This window comes from Schistocerca serialis, chromosome 11, assembly GCF_023864345.2.
Source record: "Schistocerca serialis cubense isolate TAMUIC-IGC-003099 chromosome 11, iqSchSeri2.2, whole genome shotgun sequence".
Lineage (NCBI taxonomy): Eukaryota > Metazoa > Arthropoda > Insecta > Orthoptera > Acrididae > Schistocerca > Schistocerca serialis.
Genome location: NC_064648.1, coordinates 132,632,317 through 132,658,066, shown reverse-complemented (window position 1 = coordinate 132,658,066; position 25,750 = coordinate 132,632,317). Strand labels below are relative to the sequence as shown.

Below are 25,750 nucleotides of genomic sequence, written 5' to 3'. Positions count from 1 at the left end.
CCCTGGCCAGCAAGATCTCCGGATCTGTCCCCCATTGAGCATGTTTGGGACTGGATGAAGCGTCGTCTCACGCGGTCTACACGTCCAGCACGAACGCTGGTCCAACTGAGGCGCCAGGTGGAAATGGCATGGCAAGCCGTTCCACAGGACTACATCCAGCATCTCTACGATCGTCTCCATGGGAGAATAGCAGCCTGCATTGCTGCGAAAGGTGGATATACACTGTACTAGTGCCGACATTGTGCATGCTCTGTTGCCTGTGTCTATGTGCCTGTGGTTCTGTCAGTGTGATCATGTGATGTATCTGACCCCAGGAATGTGTCAATAAAGTTTCCCCTTCCTCGGACAATGAATTCATGGTGTTCTTATTTCAATTTCCAGGAGTGTATTTCCTGAAGATCGTATTTCCTGGTGTAGCACGTCACCACGTCTTAGCAGCTAAGAGTGTGAGGTTGTCGATCTTGTAAGACGCAGCTGGCAGATCAAAACCCTTGCCTTGCCGCCTTCCTCAGCCAGCCGTGCCACGTGCCAACGTGCCGGCCCACTTGACTGGTCACAGCGAGCGACGCGGGTCCCTGGAGCAGGGAGCGCTCAGCGGCTCACAACGGAGCCCACGAGCTGGAACAGCCTGCTATAGACAGTTCTCACACTTGTCAAAGAAAGGTGTCATTGTGGGTGGAGGTACCACACAGGGTTTCGCACCCAAGCAAGAAACAAGAGTTTTCATACCATATTATACACTGAGGTGCCAAAAGTCGTGTGATACCATCTAATATTGTGCCAGACCTACTTTTGCCGATGTCGTGCAGCATCTCAACATGGCATGGGCACAACAAGTCATTGGAAGTACCCTGCAGAAATAATGAGCGATGCTGCCTGTATATCTGTCCATAATTGCAAAAGTGTTGCTGGTGCAGGATGTTTTGCACAAACTTAAGTCTCGACTATGTCCTGTAAATTTTCAGTGGGATTTGTGTTGGGCGATCTGGGTGCTCAAATCATTCGTTCGAATTATCCAGCATGTTCTTCAAACAAACACAAACAGTTGTAGCCTGGTGACATGACATCATTGTTTGGAACTGTGAAATCCATGAATGGCTGAAAATGATCTTGCAAGTAGCTGAACATCCAGAGGACCCAGACCAATCCGTGTAAATATAGCCCACATATATTGACAAAAATATGGGCTTTATTGAGATTGAAGTGAAATGCGACAATGGCGTTATCTGGTCATGTATAACAGGCTATCTGATTCTGTTGTGACAGTTCTATAGTCACTCAATGAAAGTGTATAGTCTGTAGACCGTAAATACCCAGATCGTGCAGTATTTGTTGGAGGGGACTTGAACACACCAAACGCAGACTCTATGCATTCATTGCAGGGAGTAAAAAATTCAACTGGGAGGAGCACACCCCAGAACTGCTGAAGTGTCTTAACAAATCTCTGCAATGCGAATTGTGTCAGACTTATGGGATATAAAAATAAAAAAGCTGGCATACTATGCTTACTTTCATTCCATAATGCCATTTGGGATTATTTTTTGGGTTAATTCATCAACCCAAGTTAAAGTTTTCCGGGCATCGAAATGTGCAGTAAGAGTTATATGTGGTGTGAACTCAAGAACTAGAGATACCAACTACTGCTTCCCAATAAATTTATTCCTTAATGAAATTTGTCATTGAAAATATATCACTTTTTCAAACCAACAGCTCAATTCATGGAATCAATACTAGAAATAAGAATAATCTTCACAAGGATTTAAAGTCACTTAGTCTTGTACAAAAAAAGGTGTGCATTATTCAGGAACACACATTTTCAATAACCTGCCAGCAGCCATAAAAAGCTTAACAACCAATGAAATTCAGTTTAAAAGAAGCCTAAAGGATTTATTGGTGGCCTACTCCATTGAATTATTCAGTTTAAAAGAAGCCTAAAGGATTTATTGGTGGCCTACTCCATTGAATTTCTCAGTAAAACCAACAGATTTTGTGTGTGTGTGTGTGTGTGTGTGTGTGTGTGTGTGTGTGTGTGTGTGTGTGTAAAAAAAATAACAAAGATGATGTAACTTACCAAATGAAAGCGCTGGCATGTTGATAGACTCACAAACACACACACAAAATTCAAGCTTTGGACAGGTATACACTCTCGCTCGCTCGCGCGCGCGCGCGCGCGCGCGTACACACACACACACACACACACACACACACACACACACACACACACACACACACACACACCCATCCGTACGTACACAGACACAAGCAGACATTTGTAAAGGCAAAGAGTTTGGGCAGAGATGTCAGTCGAGGCGGAAGTACAGAGGCAAAGATGATGTCGAATGACAGGTGAGGTATGAGCGGCGGCAACTTGAAATTAGCGGAGGTTGAGGCCTGGTGGGTAACGAGAAGAGAGGATATACTGAAGGGCAAGTTCCCATCTCCGGAGTTCTGACAGGTTGGTGTTATTGGGAAGTATCCAGATAACCCGGACGGTGTAACACTGTGCCGAGATGTGCTGGCCGTGCACCGAGGCATGTTTAGCCACAGGCTGATCCTCATTACCAACAAACACTGTCTGCCTGTGTCCATTCGTGCGAATGGACAGTTTCTTGCTGGTCATTCCCACATAGAAAGCTTCACAGTGTAGGCAGGTCAGTTGGTAAATCACACCATCTTTGTTTTTAGATATATTTTTCCCACGTGGAATGTTTCCTTCTGTATATTAGTAGTTGTATTACACGCTTATTACTTTATAAATAAATAAAAAAAAATATTTTAAACTCAGTGCATTAGTATTTGTAAAATGGCTCTTTCATATAGTGTTCATTAAAAATGACGATCATTCCACTTGGGACCTGTGGAATGGTACATTATCTTATTTGTTTTAGTTGTAAATATTTGTCATGTATTGTTGTTTTTCTGGCATGTTCTACATCCTGGAGGACCTTCTCACTACAGATCAGTTGGAATGAAAGTTAATCTAATCTAATCTACGTACAGTCAGTCTTGTGAAATACTATTGAAAACATTTTCTGAAAACTCTGTTGAGCAGATAGCTTGGCAGCCCACACGTAGTGGAAATACCTTAGACTTTGTAGCAGAAAATATGCCAGATGTTATCGACAGTTTCAGTATAGAAACGGGACATGCGAGCATGATGTCATTATAGCAACTACGGTTACAAAAGTCAATAAATAAGCCAAGAAGGCTAGGAGAGAGTTTCTGCGAGATAGAGCAGATAAGCAGATGCTAATCTCACACAGAGAATGAATCAATATCACTTAGTTCCAGTAAAATGGACCTAGAGGAATTATGGGCAAAGTTCAAGCAGGTTGTAAATCGTGGCCTGGAGATATATGTGCCAAGTAAGCGGATAAAGGATGGAAAAGACCCACCAAGGTTTGATAATGAAATTCGGAAGATTCTGAGGAAGCATAGGCTGTTGCACCCGTGGATTAAAATGGAATGCACAAATGACGCCAAGCAAAGGTTAGTAGAATTTTGTGCATCTGTGAAAAGATCAATGTGCAAAGCGTATGACAACTATCCCTAGCAAAAGATTTGGCAACGAACATGAGAAAATTCTAGTCTTACGTGAAATCGCTATGTGCGTCTAAGACTTCCATCCAATCACTTGTCGACCAGTCTGGTGTGGCAGTTGAAGAGAGCAAAATGAAAGAAAAAAGATTAAATTTCACATTCAAGAAATCATTCACGTGGGAGAATCGTACAAACATACCATTGTTTGACCATCAAACAGCCTTCCATATGGACAGTATGGTAATAAGCATCCCTGTTGCATTTATTGTGAATCTCTTGCCTAGCACAAAGTCCCAAGTGACTGGAAAAAAGTGCAGCTGGCTCCTGTATATAAGAAAGGTAAAAGAACAGATCTGCAAAATTACAGATCAATGTCACTAACTTTGATTTGCTGCAAAATCTTTGAACTTATTCTCGGTTAAAATATAATGAACTTTCCTGAGACTGAGAACCTTATGTTCACGAATCAGCACGGTTTTAGAAAGTACCGCTCATGTGAAATTTGGCTTGCCCTCTTCTCACATCATATACTGTGAACTGTAGATGAAGGGCAACAGTTTGATTCCATATTTCTAGATTTCCAGAAAGTATTTGACATGGTGACACAATGCAGGTTGTTATAAAGGTATGTGCATTATGGAGCAAGTTCAGACACGTGAGTCGAGTAAAGACTTCTTACGTAATAGAACAGAGTTTGTTATCCTTGATGGTGAGAGATCATCAGAGACGAGGATATTGTCAGGATTTCCCCAGGGAAGTGTGATAGGACCGCCACAGTTCTCTATGAAAGGCAGCTAGCTCTAAACGTGAGAACAAGTAAGTTAATGCAGATGAGTAGGAGAAACAACCCCTTAATGTTAGGATACAGCATTAGTAGTGACCTGCTTGACATAGTCAAGTTGTTTAAATAGCTTAGTGTAACACTGCAAAGTGATATGAACTGGAGCAAGCACATGAGGGTTGTGGTAGGGAAGGCGAATGGTCGACTTCAGTTTATTGGGAGAATTTTATGAAAGGAGTAAAGGAGACAGCATATAGGACGAGTCACACCCCGTCCTCACAGCTTTACTTCTGCCAGTACCTCGTCTCCTACCTTCCAAACTTCTCATTCTGGAAACATCCCACAGGCTGTGGCTAAGCCATGTCTCCGCAATATCCTTTCTTTCGCGAGTGCTAGTTCTGCGTGGTTCACAGGAGAGCTTCTGTAAAGTTTGGAAGGTAGGAGACGAGGTACTGGCAGAAGTAAAGCTGTGAGTACCGGGCGTGAGTCGTGCTTGGGTAGCTCAGTCGGTAGAGCACTTGCCCGCGAAAGGCAAGGGTCCCGAGTTTGAGTCTCGGTCCGGCACACAGTTTTAATCTGACAGGAAAGTTTCGTATCAGCGCACACTCCACTGCAGAGTGAAAGTCTCATTCATCATATAGGACGCTGGTGGAACCTACCCTCGAATACTGCTCGAGTGTTTGAGATCTGCACCAGGTCAGGTTGAAGGAAGAAATTGAAGCAATTCAGAGGCATTTCTTACCAGTTGGTTTGAACAACATGCAAGTATTACAGAGATGCTACAGGAACTCAAATGGGAATCCCTAGAGGGAAGGCAATGTTCTTTTCAAGGAGCACTATTGAGAAAATTTAGAGAACAGGCAGTTGCAGCTGCCTCCCAAGTGATTCTACTGCCCTCAACATACATTGTGCATAAGGACCATGAAGAAAAGAGGAATTGGAGTTCGTACGGAGGAATATACACATTCATTTTCCTCTTGCTCTATTTGCGAGTGGAACAGGAAAGGAAATGACAGGTACTAATACAGGGTGCCCTCCACCACGTTCTGTGTATGGTGGCTTGTGGAGTATCAATGTAGACGGAGCTACCAACAGCTTGCACAGTGCCTTGTTGACAACTTGGGTCTATGGCTTCAAACAGACTGCACCACACTCTGAACCCTACCATCAGCTCTTACAAACTGAAATCAGGACATATCTGTCTGACCAGGCCACTGTTTTCCAGTTGTCTAAGGTCCAACCTATATGGTCACGAGCCCAGGAGAAGCACTGATGTGGTGATGTGCTGTTTGCAAAGGAACTCGTATTGGTCGTATGCTGCCATAGGCCATTAACCACAAATTTCTCCATGCTGCCCTGTACCACATTGATTTCTGTGGTTATTTCACACAGTGTTGCTTGTCTGTTATCACTGACAACTCTATGAAAATGGCACTGCTCTCTGTCCTAAAGTGAAAGCCATTGGCCATTGCATTATCTGTGGTGAAAGGTAATACTCGAAATTTGATATTCTTGAATATTTTGAATTCTCTAGCAATTTCTGAAATGAAATGTTCCAAGCATCTAGCTCCAACTACTATTCTGCATTCAGGGAACTCAAACTACCATTCCGTGTTCAGAGTCTCCTAGTTTCCGTCGTTTGACCGTGAGAACTTTAGGAACCTTTGCACATTAATCTCCTGAGTACAAATGACAGCTCTGTCAATGCACTACCCTTTTATGCCAGAATCTACTCTGTAGGAATCAACATGGATTCTGGAAACAGCAGTCGTGTGAGACCCAACTCGTTTTATTTGTTCATGAGACCCAGAAAATATTAGATACAGGCTCCCAGGTAGATGCCATTTTCCTTGACCTCTGGAAGGCATTCGATACAGTTCCGCACTGTCGCCTGATAAACAAAGTAAGACCCTACGGAATATCAGACCAGCTGTGTGGCTGGATTGAATAGTTTGTAGCAAACAGAACTCGGCGTGTTGTTCTCAATGGAGAGACGTCTACAGACGTTAAAGTAACCTTTGGCGTGCCACTGGGGTGTGTTATGGGACCATTGCTTTTTACAATATATATAAATGACCTAGTAGATAGTGTCGGAAGTGCCGTGTGGCTTTTCGCAGATGATGCTCTAGTATACAGAGAAGTTGCAGCATTAGAAAATTGCAGCGAAATGCGGGAAGATCTGCAGCGGATAGGCACTTGGTGCAGGGTGTTGCAACTGACCCTTAACATAGACAAATGTAATATATTGCAAATACATAGAAAGAAGGATCCTTTATTCTATGATTATATGATAGTGGAACAAACACTGGTAGCAGCTACTTTTGTAAAATATCTGGGAGTATGCGTATGGAACGATTTGAAGTGGAATGATCATATAAAATAAATTGTCGGTAGGGTGGGTGCCAGGTTGAGATTCAATGGGAGAGTCCTTAGAGAATGTAGTCCATCAACAAAGGAGGTGGCTTACAAAACACTTGTTCGACCTATACTTGAATATTGCTCGTCAGTGTGGGATCCGTACCAGGTCGGGTTGACAGAGGGGAGAGAGAAGATCCAACGAAGAGCGGCGCATTTCGTCATGGGGTTATTTGGTAAGCGTGATAGCATTACGGAGAATGTTTAGCAAACTCGAGCGGCAGACTCTGCAAGAGAGGCGCTCTGCATCGTGGTGTAGCTTGCTGTCCAGGTTTCGAGATGGTGCGTTTCTGGATGAGGTATCGAATATATTGCTTCCCCGTACTTATACCCCCCGAGGAGATCACGAATGTAAAATTAGATAGATTCGAGCGCACACGGTGGATTTCCGGCAGTCGTTCTTCCCATGAACCGTACGCATCTGGAACAGGAAAGGGAGGTAATGACAGTGGCACGTAAAGTGCCCTCCGCCACACACTGTTGGGTGGCTTGCGGAGTATAAATGTAGATGTAGATATGTGATACTACCACCATCTGTATATGTGCATATCATTATCCCATGGCTTTTGTCACGTCAGTGTAAATTAAATATTTTCAGTTAATTCATCCCTTTCTCCACTGTAAATTTTCCTCTCTCATCCACCATAATGATGAATCAGATGTACAGTGTGAGGACAAAGTCTTGCCCTGATTATAACAATTTATTACAGAATAACTGTTTGACATAATAATTTACATTTGATACCATTACATAGGTTAGTGTTACCAGTTTCTTTTAAAGACCACTTACGTAATTAAGCCTAAACGTGTGCTCCCTTGGCAGCTCGGAGAATGTCGAGGTGGTATTCCAGTTCCCACCAGGTGTTTTGTAATGTGTTCTGTCACAGTACCCACAGCAGCTTGTATCCTAGCCTTCAGTTTGTTGACATCAGCAACTGGTGTGACGAATACTCTGTCCTTGATAGAGCCCCAGAAAAAAAAGTCAAGGGGTCGTAATGTTTGGAGAGTGGGATGGCCAGGGTGTTGGACTGGTCCAACATCCCGCTCTCCAGACATTACTCCTCTTGACTTTTTTTTCTGGGGCTATATCAAGGACAGAGTATTCGTCCCACCAGTTGCTGATGTCAACAAACTGAAGGCTAGGATACAAGCTGCTGTGGGTACTGTGACAGAACACGTTACAAAACACCTGGTGGGAACTGGAATACCACCTCGACATTCTCCGAGCTGCCAAGGGAGCACACGTTTAGGCTTACTTACGTAAGTGGTCTTTAAAAGAAACTGGTAACACTAACCTATGTAATGGTATCAAATGTAAATTATTATGTCAAACAGTTATTCTGTAGTAAAGACTTTGTGCTCACCCTGTATATAGTGTACTTGAATGAGTAACTACCAAAGAGCTTAGATGGCTTATGGTTGGAACATGAATGTGACTTTGATGTAATAGTGCATGGTTGAGAATTTAGCCTTTGCTGGAGATAGTGGGGATCTTGTGAACATTACAACAGCCATTCTATAAAAATTTTCCACTGTATAAAAAGTTTGTAATCAGACTGACAAAAAGGCTTTCTTAAGTTAGGAAGAAAGTGACTGTCTGAGGGAGACCACATCTATTAAGGTGGTAATATTCCACCTGTTGTTGCCTTCAACATTTATTTAATAATTATAGATAATTTAATCACTAAAATATGGCTTCAGGTGGCAGGATTAATATTAAGAAATTGTAACACTTCAGTTACTTTAGTATTCTAAGTACACTCACGTTGACTTATTCAGCATCTCTTTCATGTAAGTCTGCTTTCTGTGCTCTAGTGGCTAGCGTTGATGCCTTTGGATTACGGGGTCCTGGATTTGATTCCCGGCCGGGTTGGGGATTTTCTCTGCCTGGGGACTGGGTGTTTGTCTTGTCCTCATTATTTCATCATCATTATTCATGACAGTGGCTAGATTGGATTGTGTACAAATTGGACTGTGTAAAAATTGGGACTTGTACAGGTGCTGATGACCGGGCAGTTGAGCGCCCCCCAAACCAAACATCATCATCTTTCATACAATTGTTAGTGTAAATATGTCCTCCTCCTTTGATATGTTCATTTCTCTCTTTTATACAAACACTTGAATGGATTGTGACAGCAAAAAGATAACCATCTAGTAAGACATCACAGGCAGAGGTGACGCAACTTGATGATGATAAAATATGCTAAAAAAATTCCTGTTGACAGTGAATATTTTTAGGTTGCCCAGTACACTGCTGTCAATGATGTGAGGGAAAAGACATATACATTATTTACTTTTGGAACGTCTGCCATTTCAGTAGCAATGGAACGGTGCATAATAGGCCACTGTGTTTTTGTGTACTGTACCTTCCTCGTAAATGCTGAGCCTGCAGCGTGGCAGATATTTTGTTGCCGTTTTAAATTGCACAGTTCCAGGTTGGAATGTGACCCTGTGATTGAGGTACAAATCTCAGAAAAACAGGAAATATTTTTAAGTAGTAGTCACCAGCTCCGGATAAAAAATCAGTGATACCTTCAAACATTGCCACTGTGAGAGAGGCAGTCATCTGGAGCCTGAGACAATCCACACATTGAACACACTGTCTGTGAATGAGCCTTGAGAAAAATGTTTCATTTGGATTTAAAATTTCACCCGCATAAAATGCTGGTGATTCAACAGATGCTTTGCTTCTGCAAGAGATCTTTGAAGGCGATCCAAATGCAGTAGTGTTAGTGAGCGATGATGTGTATTTTCACTTAAATGGGTCAGTTAACAAACAGAACAATTGTTGTTGGGCACTGGAAAATCCTTGTGTGATTTATGAAAGACTTCCCCCCACCTCACATGTGAACGTGTGATCAGACTAAGTTTTTGGAGGGAATGGCACAACAGTGACCTCTGAATGTTATGTACACAAGTGAAACATGTCTCTTCTGCTACAGTTATGGAGATGATTGATAAACACGATGAGACAATGTAACATTGCATACTGCAAAAATAGCAATAGCTGCAGTGAGGAACATTTTCCCTGGACACCTCATTTCTTATTTCAGTGACATGCTGGTGCCGTCGAGATCATTAGACTTGTCCACTCGTCAATTTCTTGTCGGCTATTTGAAATAACATGTCTATTCCATCAGTCCAAAAAGTTTTGAGACTCGATTAATAAAGGTAGAGAAAAGTTAATGTAGTGGTTTTAATGCTTCATGTTTTCCGCACAGTCTCCCCCTTGGGTACAGTGTACGGGACATTCGTACAGCCATGTAAAACTGTCAGGGAAGTCCACTTTTTGGATGTCATTCAACTCTTGCGTCACATTGGCTAGAGCGTCAATTATGCCGTCAAAGCATCAACTATTTATGAGAATTCTTATTTTAAAGGAAAAAAAAAAAAGAAAGAAAGAGGAGGTCACTTGGTGCCAGGTCGGTTAATATTGGGGATAGTTGAGATTTGGGACTTGTTTTTTCACTAGAAACTGTATTACAACTGAAATATTATGAGTGGGTTTTGTAGTACAGCAAGAAGAAATCCCTTTCCTTGCTGCAGACCAACCCTCAGAATCACCCTGCACAACCAATCCATGATGCCCAAACAATAATATAGTACTGAGAATTTACTGCTTCTAAGGCAACTGACTGTTGTTTTCAGTGAGGAGGACCTGCAGCTGCAGCGCCTGATGGAGCGTGGACAGATGTCGGAGGCGCGGGCCAAGCGCCGCATTGCTGCCCAGATGCCGCTCGAGGACAAGTGCCGGCGTGCACACTTTGTCGTCGACAACTCCGGCTCCGAGAGGGACACTCGTGAAGAGGTATGTTGTTTACGTGTGTAAACAGGTGTGGTTGCCACCAATCCCCCTCCTAACATATGCGTGCATGCACAGAATGGGGAAAAAACTACAGGAAAAGATCCCCGAGAGGTGGGCTGAGGTATGAATTGAACTTTGAGTTAGGGAGGGCACTGGACTAAGATAGTGCATACAGCTGTGTCTCACAATGCCAGCGTGGAACAATGGATAACACATGTGCCCAGTAAGCAGGGGACCTGGGTTCAAACCCCAGCCATGGCACTAAATTTAACTCATTACTTCAGCTTCTATCCTTATCAATAATAAAGTTGAAACTCATTCTGTCTCCAGGAAAATGTAACTCGATCAGATTAATAGATCCCTGAGAGGATAAGGAGCAACGGAGCAAGACATACAGCCAGAAATGTGTTCTGAGGGAGAGGCACTGACCCTGAAGGCTGAGATGAAAGATCTTTGACAGTGTGGGTTTCAGTGATTGAAAGCACATGGGAGAACACAGCAGGCAAGTGGGAACGTTGTGTCTGTTGTAGAGTTTTGGCTCCACTCTCCAGAGGTGAGTTGTGCACCACCACCACAAAGAGCCACAGTACCCTTTGTACTGCCGAAGGCACGTCTTGGAGCAGGAAGCAAAGATACACCTTGCCCGTGTACGCGTGAAAGGATGACGGATCCCACAGCCCCCCCCCCCCCCCCTGCGCGCACACGCACGCACGCACACACACACACACACACACACACACACACACACACACACACACACGAATGGTGGGGATTCTCTGTAGCCCACAGGTGGATTTTTCAGCATCTCTGTGACCCTTCTCTGTATACATTCAGTATACCCTGGGAGTTGTATTTGGTATGGATTTCAGACACATGCAATATTCTAGAATGGGAAGCACAAATGATTTGTGAGCAGTCTCCTTCATAGATTGATTGTTTTTCACAGCATTCTGCCAGGGAACTGAAGTCTGCCACCTGCTTATCTGTTACTGAGCTCAATGTCTACAAATGTTTACATCCCTGTGCCTATACAACTTGACTCAATGATATTATAGTCCTAGGGAACTACATTTTTTTTTTCATTTTGTGAAGTACAAGGTTTTAAGTGAGTTGTCAATCTTTGCACCACTTTGAGATCTTATCAGTATCAGCTGAATATTTGTACGGCTTTTTTCAGACATTATTGATCAACTGCACCATCTGTAAAAAGTCTGAAGTTACTGTTAATATCGTCTGGTAGGTCATTAACACTAAAACCACCAGATTTTTCGAACCCTCTAAAGCCACTGTAGGGACAAAAATATCCCGTCTCTAGTTACTGCATATACAGCTTGTTCTTAGACGTTTTATTTTGGGCGATGAGTATTTCTGTACTAATTGGCCACTCTAATTGTTTGTTGTTTTGTTGTCATTCTAAACAGTTATGCTAGGTACTGTTTTAAAATATTTTCAAGCAACAAAATAAAAATTGAATATTTCTTTCATTTTTGTCCTGTTAAATATAGAAATACTTGAATATTGTTCATGATATCATGAAGAAATCTTGATTTTTACAGAAATACAGCCAATTCACAAAGTTTATAGTACAAAATGATGTTTCCTATACGTAAGCATAAACACACAATGTACAATCAGTTTGTTACCATATCCTAATTTAGGCCTATACTTTGATACACATTGTCTAAAAGGTTAACACTACAGTCTGTGTAAGCAAAAACATTCCTTTTAGATTCATGTTGTCTGTAGACTGATATTTGGAATATGCACCAACATAGGAAACTGTAAGAACATAGTCCTTGCAAACTGTTTTGTCAAACGATATATGTTTATTTGAATTTTTCTCTTTGTGAGATTTGCATACCTGGCTGTGACTGTGGCATCCACCTACATCTAATGATTCACTGTCAGTAGTAGAGATCTGACTCTAGCTTCCGTACAATTTCATCTGCGACCTTGAGGAGGAAATCTCATATTCTGATTTTCACGTTTGTTACTTCTCTGTAGATTTCCGAAGCATTGATGCCTGCTAAGTCTAAAATATTATTAAAAATATGAACGGGTAACCTTCTTCCATCAGCTTTCACTGAGTACTTGCAGGCCATCTGATCAGCATCATCTGCTCCATACTTTCATTGTAACATGTCACTTTGTCAGGCTCTGACTTTGTCCCCAGTTCTAATTTGTATCGCTGGGCGCAAGGAACTGACAGTCCTTACATTCTTTCCACATTTTCCTCGATATACTGCGAGGATCGTAACATTGATTTTGATCCTCATGAGCTTCCTTCATCCACTCAGGCACTTTCCTTCTAATTTTGTTTATTGTAACAAGAAAGCTCCTTTGCTTTGTTTTCAGATGTTGTGCTAGTGAAAGTGAGGTGAAGAAGTTGTCATACCCAACATTTCTTCCTTTATGTAGATATTTCACTATAAATTCACTAAGGTGTTCACTACCATGATGAATTTCATCTTTACCAAGATGTGTAAAAACGTTTCGCATATAGTTTATTGAAGCCCTGAACTGAGTGAAGTGTCACTACACTTTAACAGGAACAACTGCTCATCAACACAGGTATATGGACCAGAATATTAGTGCTTTGACAGTTTGCTATTAATTCCTCCTATATATCTTACATAAAAGCAAAATTGTTCCTTTCTATTTACTATGGCCGTGTCGACTTCAAATCGAACCTGATGAACCTCTTCATTTTCTTGAAACAACAATGTGACAACACAGATTTGTAAAACTTCATTCCCCACTTCTATGATCAAAGATGCTCCACTTTATTCCTTCGGATCCAGTGCCACCCCTGACATACAGACTAGCAATAAATGCATCAAACTCTTGTAATGGTAACAACTGTTCTTTGCTGCACAACATTCTTCACAGCTCTTTCTGAATGTGTTTGAGAACAAGTTTCTCAGTAATCAAATGCCAGGCACTCAATACAGAATCACTGAAAACTCACCTTCTTGTGTACGGAGACGGACCAGAATTCTCCCAAAGGATATTTTGCTGTGTCAGTTTCCAGGAGCTCAAATATTAGGGAGAATTACTTCCCTATTTGTTTCATCAGATGCCTATACCTCTGCTCTGGCAGACAAATTACTGAGAAAGCATCCTTTACCTGAATTACACCACTTGTTAGCAGGTGCATCGCTGTGAAAGATGCCACTCTTACAATTTCATATCTATGTTACAGCTACAGAGACAATAATATCTACCAACTGTGGGTTGTAATAACCAGCACTTAGTTTATTCAGAGAGACAAAAATGTCATGTCGGTGGTTTTAGGTGTTGTTGTGGTCTTCAGTCCTGAGACTGGTTTGATGCAGCTCTCCATGCTACTCTATCCTGTGCAAGCTTCTTCATCTCCCAGTACCTACTGCAACCTACAACCTTCAGAATCTGCTTAGTGTATTCATCTCTTGGTCTCCCTCTATGATTTTTCACCCTCCACACTACCCTCCAGTACTAAATTGGTGATCCCTTGATGCCTCAGAACATGTCCTACCAACCGGTCCCTTCTTCTTCTTGTCAAGTTGTGCCATAAATTCCTCTTCTCTCCAATTCTGTTCAGTACTCCCTCATTACTGGTTATCACTGTTAGCATTCAACTGCGATTCTTATACATATATTTTAACAACACGTTTCAAGAGACAATGCTCTCATCATCAGGTTGTAAAGTCTATGTCATAAAATTAAACGGACTAAAAAGACAAAATACCATCACAAATAGTTGGGAAGGCCAAAGAGTAAAACATAATTAAAAGTATATTGGACTGTGGGTCCTCGTCTTACATTGAAGTTGTTGACACAAGTCGATGGCCGTCCCATAGCTACCAAGTATGCTGTCGCACTGTGCCGGCTCGGGAGCTGTTGTGGGCTGACGTGCCTAGGTGTTGTGGCGTGGTTACAGCCGTGTGCTTGACGGTAACGCTATGCTATTGGGCGCCTTATTTCCTTATTGCATTGGTCTGCCATCGTTAGCCTCTCGCAACTCTGTCAGTGACATGCTAAAAGTTTAAAGTCGCATACCTACCCTAAAATAATTCTAAAAACCCGCTAAAAAATCTCATTTCTTTAAAATTATCTTGTGCATTTAGAATATTGCTTTGTTTCTTTTCATGGATAGCTATCTCGAATTCCTCTAGTAAATCTAGTTTCCTCCCTTTCTTTTCTACATGCAATATTTCTGCGTTATCTGCTATGCTATTAAGGGGATGGCCTGTTTCATATATATGGTTCGCAACAGCTGATTTGTCATAATTTCCTAACGTGAACGCATCTTTATGTTCTTTACACCGGATCGCGAATGATCTTCCTGTCTGCCCTATATATTTTGCATCACAAGTTCTGCACTGAATCTTATAAACTCCCGATCTTTCAGACTTATTTCTCTTCTCGCCAATATCGTGCTTAAGGCTATACCTCACTAGGTTATTAGTCTGAAAAGCTATTTTAACATCGTATAGCTTAAAAATATTTGCTATATTTTGTGAGACTGTTCCGTAGTATGGCATCGTGATAATTTTCACTTTCTCTCCATCAGGTTCTTTCTTTTTGCGCTTATTACTTTTCTGTAACAGTTTTTTAACCATATCTATTCTGTAACCATTATTCATCGCTATTCTCTTAACGGTATTAATTTCAGTCTCCCTATCTTTTTTGCTCATAGGTATATTGACTGCCCTATGCACGAGACTACGGAAAGCAGCTTCTTTATAAGCCTGCGGATGGCATGAATCATTCGGGATCACTGCATCAGTCGTAGTTTGTTTTCTATAAACGGAGAACGCATGTTTGTTGCCCCGCTTTTTTATATATTCAGGTCCAGGAACTGTAAACAATTGTCAGTTTCATACTCCACGGTAAATTCTATTTTATTATGTGTGTCGTTGAACTTTTTCACTATTTCCTCAATGTCCTCACAGGAACCATCGACAAGTAACAGAGTGTCGTCAACATAACGTTTGTAATAAACAATTTTATCCATAATGTTATCGTCAGAATTTAGAACTTTATCTTCAAGGTCATCGATAAAAATGTCTGCCATAGTTCCTGAAATACTGGACCCCATGGCTAACCCATCGTCCTGAATATAAAATTTGTTATTAAACGTAAAATAATTAAAACTTGTAATGAGCTGTAGGAGTTCAATAAATTCAGCTCTTGCGTTGAAATTTTACCGTATTTAAGGAAATTTCTCTTAATGATTTCTATAGTTTTGTTAACCGGAACACTGGAGTATAAGTTTTTAACATCCAACGAAACCAAACGGGAAGTGTCAGTGACTGGCGTATCTTTAATTTAACCTATCATGGTCATACTACCACACCCCGAATAGTTATTTTTATACACGTAAGTCTTTTTCAGAATTTGGTTCAACAATTTCGTTATTTTATATGCTGGACTATTTTGACCGTTAACAATCGGACGAACCGGATGCAGATCTTTATATATCTTCACCTGTGATCTTAATTTGGGGGCCGTTGGATTCATGATAACACAGGCATGTCAGTCCACAACAGCTCCCGAGCCGGCACAGTGCAACAGCATACTTGGTAGCTATGGGACGGCCATCGACTTGTGTCAACAACTTCAATGTAAGATGAGGACCCACAGTCCAATAAACTTTTAATTCTGTTTTATTCTATGGCCTTCCCAACTATTTGTGATGGTATTTTGTCTTTTTAGTCCGTCTAATTTCATGACATAGACTTTACAACCTGATGATGAGAGCATTGTCTCTTGAAACGTGTTGTTAAAATATATGTATAAGAATCGCGGTTGAATGCTAACAGTGATAACTAGTATAACGACAACTGCTACCTCGACTCCATAATGGATTATATTAAACTCCCTCATTAGTTATGTGATATACCCATCTAATCTTCAGCACTCTTCTGTAAACCACATTTCAAAAGCTTCTATTCTCTTCTTGTCCAAACTATTTATCGTCCATGTTTCACTTCCATACATGGTTACACTCCATGTAAATACTTTCAGAAAAGACTTCCTGACACTTAAATCTATACTCGATGTCAACAAATTTCTGTTCTTCAGAAATGCTTTCTTTGCCATTGTTACTTTACATTTTATATCCCCTCTACTTCAACCATCATCAGTTATTTTACTCCCCAAATAGCAAAACTCCTTTACTACTTTAAGTATCTCATACCCTAATCTAATTCCTTCAGCATCACCCAAGTTAACTCTACTACATTTCATTATCCTCATTCTGCTTTACTGCTCTTCCAGGTCCTTTGCTGTCTCTGACAGAATTACAATGTCATCGCATACATCAAGTTTTTATTTCCTCTCCATGGATTTTAATTCTTACTCAAAATTTTTCTTTTGTTTCCTTTATTGCTTGCTCAATATACAGATTCAATAACTTTGGGGAGAGGCTACAACCCTGTCTTACTCCCTTCCCAACTACTGCTACTCTTACAACTGCCATCTGGTTTCTCTATAAATTGCAAATAGCCTTTCGCTTCCTGCATTTTACCCCTGCCACCTTCAGAATTTGAAAGAGAGTATTCCAGTCAACATTGTCAAAAGCTTTCTCTAAGTCTACAAATGCTAGAAATGTAAATTTGCCTTTCCTTAATCTATTTTCTAAGGTAAGTCATTATTGCCTCATGTCTTCCAACATTTCTACGGAATTCAAACTGATCTGTCCTACCAGTTTTTCCATTAGTATTTAAAGAATTTGTGTTAGTATTTTGCAGCTGGGACTTATTAAACTGGGAGTTCGGTAATTTTCACACCTGTCAACACCTGCTTTCTTTAGGATTGTAATTATTATATCCTTCTCGAAGCCTGAGGGTATTTCGCCTATCTCATACATCTTGCTCACCAGATGGGAGAGTTTTGTCAGGGCTGGCTCTCTCCCAAGGCTATCAGTAATTATAATGGAATGTTGTCTACTCCTGGGGCATTGTTTTGACTAGACTAAGAAATATTAAATGTCATTAATCTTAATTCGCCTCCCAAAACAATTAGGTGATTTTTTTTTTTTGGGGGGGGGGGGGGGGGGTGTTAAAATTTTGCTGTGGTTCAAAAATTTCCTGTTGGCAGTTCTAGTGTTGATGTAGAACATGCATGGCAAGGGTCCCAATACACATCAGTAGGGCACACCCAAAGTTACTAGCACATGTCTCAAGATTCTCCATCCAAGATAACATGTAACATCCTCCCTTCCAAGAAATTGTCAGTGAAGTCACAAATTTTGCTCAATGCTCCGTATACTTGTATGTTCGATAATAAGTGTTGGTGTGGTAGTAGATCGAATGCTTTTCGGAATTTAAGAAATGCTACATTTACGTGACTACCTTGATCTGTGGCTTTCAAGATGTAGTGGGGAAAGTGCATGTTAGGTTTCAGAATCTGTGTTGGTTGGCATGGAGGAGGTCATTCTGTTTGGGATACTTTATTCCATTTGAGCTCAGAATATGTTGTAAGATTCTACAAGTAATGGATGTCAAAGATATTGGATCACTTCTGCTGCCCATCTTGGAAGGCAGGTGTATGTGTGCTTTCTTCCAACCACTGTGTTAAATGGATCTACAGTAATTTACGGTTAAAAAAGGGCAAACTTAGATGCGAATTTGGTATAGAATCTGATAGTGATTGCTTTAGGCCCTGGAGCTTTGTTCATTTTTAACGGTTTTAGCTGTTTCTCAACATCACTGGCACTAATATCTATATCCCCTATCTTTGTTGTGGTGTGAGAATTAAGTTGAGGCAATACTTCTGTATTTTATATTGTAAAGAAGCATTTGAAAATGGAATTCAGCAGTTTTACTTTGCTACACTCAATTTCAGTGTATATTACTAACCTAGATCATGGAAGATGAATGAGCAGATGACTATTTAGAGAGTGGATGTGCAACTACTCACAGAAGTCAAATGTGGATTGTAACTATCATCTGGTAGCAAAACTCAGTAGATATTCTAATGCATTAACGCAGAACAGATTTATGCTAGAAATAAAATTATTTCCAATTTTGGCCACCAGAGGCAAATCTGGCACTGTGAATGCAAGACAGATGTTTAGAAATGTTTCCATATATAATGGTTAGTAATTGAACATGGGCAGAAAAACACAAACAAATGAATCATAATGTTGGTGTCATTATGAACTACTGTTACATAGTTTGTTCAAAATCAGCATCAGAGACGACGATGAGATCCTGTACAGTACAAATTGTGCACCTGGTGACTAAAACTGGAACTAATTTTTTTTTCCAGCAGAAATTGGTTCTGCATTAACGCTTTAGAATATCTACCAAGTTTCGCTGCCACACTATAATTACAGCCCACATTGGGGCTCTGTGAGTAGGTGCACTTTATTTATAACCGCATGATATTTATCACGGTCCACTTTCTTGATGGAGACAACGGAGTATTATGTGAATATCTGTGATGATATGTTTATTTTTCCTGCCTTTAACGTTTGTCTAGTCTAGACTTTAAGTTTGGTGTCTATAATATTACTTTTTCCTTATCTTTATTTCATTTTGCTACTATCCCTCGTAACTTCTAGATGGCTACCTATAAACTAATCTACATGTAGTTTACCTATGTGCTTTCTTTATTGTGACAGAAAAGAGCGACAGATTGTCTTTATTTCAAATTTTGTTGACGCATTTTACAGTTATCTTAATACCCACTGCTATTAGTACTGTAACAACAACATATAATACCATTACAATAATAAGCAATATAACTCTTATAATTATAAAAATTCTGTATTACCACTACTGCGACCACCACCTATCTTTTCAGCAACTACTACCACTGAAAATTATGTTACTAACACCACTACTAATACTTCTGCTGCAATTTCATGTCATTATGTTAGCACAATTGACCCTCAAAAAACATTTAAATAGCATAAAGGCTCCAATACAAGATCAAACAGTTTATCAAACTTCACTTTTGTCAAACATTTGACCGTAAATGGTGCTTTTGGACATGTTTGTCAGGCATAAATAGTGTTTGATGTATTGTGAGAAATTTCGATTGATGGAATGTTTGACAAATGGCAGACATTGTTTGTGCCAATGTTTCACTGCATTTGTCTAGTGAAAATAGTTTTATTACAATTTTTCTCCCTGTATCTTGAATTTCCACAGCTGTTGAAACTATGATCAAAGATAAAAACAAAGTAGTACTGGCAACTACCAGAACTGTATAGGTGTTCATCATTCCCAGGCATATGTTATACAGGAAGAGGTAATGAACAAAATCAGGTTATTAACAGTTTCACTGTCCATCTGCAGAGAGTTGGTATAATCATCATGTTCGGAATGTAACATTTCCATAAACACTTTTTCGTGTCTGTATTTCTCTCTCCTTTTAAGCCAATTCCCTGGACCACTATCATGTTTTGTTCTTCTTTAAACACAGTGCCAAAGTCAGAGTAAGGACTGCTTTGTCTGCATTTGTGGTCATTTTCACAATTGTTATAATTCTCACGAACATGAACAACGTCTGTTTTGAAATGAGGTTAAACTGACAAACATTGTTTGAATGTGTATGGTCTTGCTTTCCATATCTGTGGCTAGACGAGGATGAATTTGACAAATGAGTTTGCTCATTTATGGGGGCGTTAATGCTTTGTGAAGCTTCACTATTTCTCTTTATTGTAGTCAGAGATGGGGCGCCCCCCCCCCCCCCCCCCCCCCCCCCGCCTCCACTCTCTCTCTCTCTCTCTCTCTCTCTCTCTCTCTCTCTCCCTCTCTCTCACTACATCTAGTAGTATTGGAATGTATCTAGTTTCTCTTTATGGTCAGTACCCTGTTGGGTCCAGCAATATTTTGCTGCTTCCAGACAATATGGCAATGGATTAGAGTGCATAATTTATATTTTAATGAGTCTTGTCAGCCTTCTTCGGTAAACTTATGGCTGCCTCCCTTCATTTTCATATTAAGGGGAGTTAGAACAGAATTTTTTTTTTCCGGATTTTTATCTCATTATAAAATCGGTAATTTTCTGAATAAAATGGTATATATATCACTTATAAACTCACACGGGAAGAATTTTATTTTATTTTTTTAAATATAATCTACACTGGTTGAAAATGTTAACATTTTTATGTGCATTACTTCAAGATCCAATAAAATTATTTTTTTATATGGAAGGATAGAAGGCTGTGGATTGTTGTAATATAAAAGTTAAATTACATGTTTGTATTGGTAGCACTGTCGAAAACATTATCGTTTCATAGTATAAACACGCAGTGTGTGTCAAAGTGCTAACGTTTTTCTGAGGAAAAGTGGTGAATAGATTGGTAAATCTCTCAAAAAGTTGATGCCAAATTGAAGTGTTCAACATGTGGTATGTCAAGATACAGACATTGAAATGCAGGCAAACTCGTCAGTATCTAGAGAAACACCCATTACTGCTTTGAAGATTAAAATAAAACATTATGATACACAGTCTTCTCAAAATGAAAGTGATGCAGATGGTAGCCTTAAACATCCTAACAAGGGTGTTAGGTGAATGTGTGTGTGTTGTAAAATATGTGGAGGGCCAGTTAGTTTACATGAAGACAGTGAGGTATCAGTTGGGCTAGCCAGGAAACTTATCATTAATTGTGCCAGCTGTAAATATACTCATTCATTTTGGAATTCTGATAAGTGTATAGATAATTTTTTTGAAGTAAATGTTAGGTGGCTTTATGGATTGAGAGGTATTGGTAAAGAACTCACTGCAGCAGAAGCAATGTGTGCCGTGATGAATATGCCACGCCCACCTTGTAACATTGACAAGTATTCAGGATGTATTGGAGCTGCTGTGGAATCTGTTGCATGCGAGTCAGTGAAGGGTGCTGCAAACGAAGCTGTTGAAATAAATGATGGTATGAGTGACATACCAGTAGCTTTTGATGGCACTTGGGGTAGAAGTACGGCTACAGTTCTAAGAATTCTGTTGCTACGGTGACCAGTGTGGATACTGCAAAGGTAATAGATTTCCAGATTTTAACCAAACATTGTTATAAGTGTAAATCAGGGAATGAAGAAGGGCATATCTTTGACAGAAATTATGAAGGAACAGGTGGTGGTATGGAGGTCTCTGCAGCTTTTGATATTTTTAGACAATCTGTGAATGAAAGGGGAGTGTGTTACACTAAGTTCTTAGGTGATGGAGACTCAAAAGCATATAACAGTGTAGTAGCCACTCAGCCTTATGGTGAGAAGATTACCACAAAACTGGAATGTGTTGGTCATGTCCAGAAGAGGATGGGCACCAGGTTGAGGACGTTGAAACAAAGTTTGAGAGACAAGAAAGTTTCTGATGATGGTAAAGCCACAAGGGCAGGCTTACAGGCAAAATGATGAACTACAGCCATACTATGGGATGGCCATTAGAAATAATACTGAAGATTTGTTGAAAATGAAGCAGGCAGTATGGATTATTTTCTTCCACAGACTGTCAACTGATGAAAAACCAGTACACCACCTTTGCCCTCCTGGACCTGATTCATGGTGCAAATACCGCAGTGCTCAGTACTTACACAGTTCATACAGCCATAAACATTCCATCCCAGCAACAGTCATGGATATCGTAAAACCTATTTACAGAGATCTGGCAAGTCCTAAATTGCTGAAGAAGTGTCTACACAATCAGATTCAAAATCCCAATGAGTCGTTCAATAATCTTATATGGACTTGCTTACCAAAAACGTTTTTGTTGGAATGAAGACACTAAAGTGGGTGGTCATTGATGCTGTTATTGCTTTTAATGATGGCAACATTGGTAGGGTGAAAGTGCTATAGCATATGGGAATTAATTCTGGAGCAAACTGCACCAGAGAACTTGAATGGATGGACAAGGTTTGCATTAATAAAGCAGAGTTGGCCACTAAGGAGTGCAGAAAGAAGAAAAAAACTTGGAAAAAGATCAAGAGGATGATATACTGTATGGTGCAGGGTACTTCTGAGTGACTAAAAATAAAAAATTAAGCATATATTAAGTGAGTTACAGTCTTTTGTGACTTTAGAAGCCGTTCCCGAAAATTTACATTCTCTGTTGCATTTTTCCCTAAATCTCAGAAACCACTTCGAGTAGAGTATTCAAATTTTCGGGGATTAATAACATACATATCCTGAGTCTACTGAACTAAAAGAACTATATAGTGTTGTGTATAATCAAAATTATTTAGGATGACGTACAAAAAAAGTACCCCCAATTTTAACCGTGTAGTTAAAAAATACACAGAGGCTGAAATGCAGTTATTGTAGTACAGTAGACTCAGGACATACAGTTTAATGTCCTATAAAAGTTTTATGTCAATGGCTACAGTGGTTCCTGAAATACAGGGAAGCCAAGTCACTAAATTTAACATTGTCGGGATAGAGTGTTCCAACTTCCCTTAAGGGTCTGAGCGATCGTAGACCTGTTGGGATTTGTTGTAATTCTACATCTACATCTACATTTATAATCCGCAAGCCACCCAACAGTGTGTGGCGGAGGGCACTTTACGTGCCACTGTCATTACCTCCCTTTCCTGTTCCACTCGCGTATGGTTCGCGGGAAGAACGACTGCCGGAAAGCCTCCATGCACGCTCGAATCTGTCTAATTTTACATTCGTGATCTCCTCGGGAGGTATAAGTAGGGGGAAGCAATATATTAGATACCTCATCCAGAAACGCACCCTCTCGAAAGCTGGACAGCAAGCTACACCACGATGCAGAGTGCCTGTCTTGCAGAGTCTGCCACTCGAGTTTGTTAAACATCTGCATAACGCTATCACTCTTACCAGATAACCCTGTGACGAAACGCGCCCCTCTTCTTTGGATCTTCTCTATCTCCTCCGTCAACCTGACCTGGTACGGATCCCACACTGATGAGCAATACTCAAGTATAGGTCGAACGAGTATTTTGTAAGCCACCTCCTTTGTCGATGGACAACATTTTCAAAGGACTCTCCCAACGAGTTTCGACCTAGTACCCGCCTTACCGACAATTAATTTTATATGATCATTCCACTTCAAATCATTCTGCACGCGTACTCCCAGATATTTGACAGAAGTAACTACTGCCAGTGTTTGTTCCGCTATCGTATAATCATACAATAAAGGATCCTTCTTTCTATGTATTTGCAATACATTACATTTGTCTATGTTAAGGGTCAGTTGCCACTCCCTGCACCAAGTGCCTGTCCGCTGCAGATCTTCCTGCATTTCGCTACAATTTTCTAATGCTGCGACTTCTCTGTATACTACAGCATCATCCGTGAAAAGCCGCATGGAACTTCCGACACTATCTACTAGGATCGTGTTGGGATCTTGCTTACCTTACCTCTATCACAATATCTGTCGGTTGTAGTTACACCTTGTTTTTTGTGAGACAGCACGAGTTACAAGATTTAAGGTAACGAAGTCCTCTTTTTCTCCAATTATGTGATAAACAATTTTATGTCTTAAAGGCTGCCTAGCAGCCCTCGCTTCACCTTCAACTAGGGGACATTACCACAGGGGACGTCCGACTTTTTCTGACAGGTGGTGCGCATCATAAACACGCTGCGCGCCTCGCGCGCTCACTGGCGCCTGCGCCTGCTGCTCATCCTCGGGGCCACGGCGGGCGTCGCAGGCGCCGCCCTCGCCGCCTGGTGGTGGTGGTTCGCCGCGGGCACGGCGCACCGCGGAGGTCGCTCTGCCGGCCGGCCCGGTGTCCTGGAGCCGCTCAGGAGGTAGTGCGGAGCACGGTACGGGAGTTCGCCACGTCGGGATGCGGCAGTCTGGAGGCACTCCGATCGCTCCTTTCGAGAGGACTGACGGGGTGAAACGCCTCCCGCGTGCCGGCGAGAAGTGCCATTCTGTGAGGTAGTTTGGACTTGTGCCGGTGTCTGCTGCAGAGTTTCGGGAGGTGTTTCTCGTAGTTGTACGGGGTTTCGTTCCGTAAACCTTGCTATTAGCGCGCGCGTGTGTGTGTGTGTGTGTGTGTGAGCGACAGTGATTCTTAGAGAAACACCAGTTTGTGTCATTTCTGACTCCTTAGGTCATCCGTACATCCACTCCTACAGTGTGTATCTGTTGTGACTGTACGTGTTTATGCTTTAAGTTGTACAGAACCCACTACTCTGCATTGTATTATTCTGCTCATTTGTTGTGGAAACCGAGGCAGGCACATTATTGAGATAATTGTTCTTGTAAACAACAGACAGTGTATCTAAATAAACAATGTTTGTTTCCATACTTGTCTTTCACTCGATTGGAAATGGCATAAGGATAAAGTGGCAACAAGTAGGACTGGGAAGAACCAATTTTACAGAGGTTGTCGACACAGCGCAGTGTGAGAACGATTAAACTGCCGTGATTTGGGAAACAGTTCAGCTGCTTACTGCTTTCAGAATTCTGGATACTTTCCTCCCTAAAAGTTTTGTGGCATATTTCTGAATACAGCGGTGGATACTCCCTGTTTAAAATGAGTAATATAGTGAAGAGAGGAGGTGCTGAGTTATAGGTAGCACATGCAAAGTTCACAGAACTACTTGGACAATTTCATGACTGTTCAATTTTTAAATAGTATGTGTGACAAATGAATTCCTAAATTTTTCTGTGCAAGCTGCCAATTTCTCTTATTTTTATCACAATAACAAACAATGGAATATCCAGGATGGAATAATGACAATAGGAAAAGGACAGATTGCTACTAAACATACAGTGGGAATGTTGAGTCGCTGACAGGTTGTGCCTATCTTCAACTCAACACCTCCACTATATGGTGATTAGTAATGTGTCCTTTTGATAATATTGTCATTATGTTATCATGATAATTGTTCCTCCCTGTATAATTGGGAGTCGACAAAATGTTTTTGCTCACAGCGGAAGTTAGTGATCAAAATTTCATGAAAAGATCTCATCATAAATAAAAATGGCTTTCTCTTAATCACCCAAACTTAGGTATGATATCATATTTTGTGATAATACAAAACGAGCTGCCCTTGTCTGAAATTTTTTGATGTCATATGTCAATTCTATCTTATAAGGATTTCGTGCTGCACAGCAAAACTCCAGAAGAGATCAGACGAGTGTTGTGTCGGGAGCCCCTTTAGTAGATTTCTTCGCACTTCTGAGTGTTGTGCAAATAAAACTGTCTTTTGTTCGCATTCCCAACAGCAATTTCTGTGATAGTTAGAATTTTTAGTTATTTTAATATCTAGGAATTTAGTTAAATTGACAACCTTTAAATT

The 25,750-nt window shown here is 40.7% G+C and overlaps 1 protein-coding gene across 1 annotated transcript in view; it reads left to right on the top strand.

Moving 5' to 3' along the window:
- The window catches only part of LOC126426941 (dephospho-CoA kinase), a 42,744-nt gene extending 17,994 nt beyond the window's left edge, over positions 1-24,750 (top strand). Inside the window, exons 4-5 of the mRNA XM_050089046.1 lie at positions 10,385-10,544; positions 24,057-24,750. Coding sequence (XP_049945003.1) covers positions 10,385-10,544; positions 24,057-24,251 — 355 coding nt within the window. The 3' untranslated portion in view covers positions 24,252-24,750. The remainder of the gene's footprint in view (positions 1-10,384; positions 10,545-24,056) is intronic.
- Positions 24,751-25,750: the final 1,000 nt, after the last annotated feature.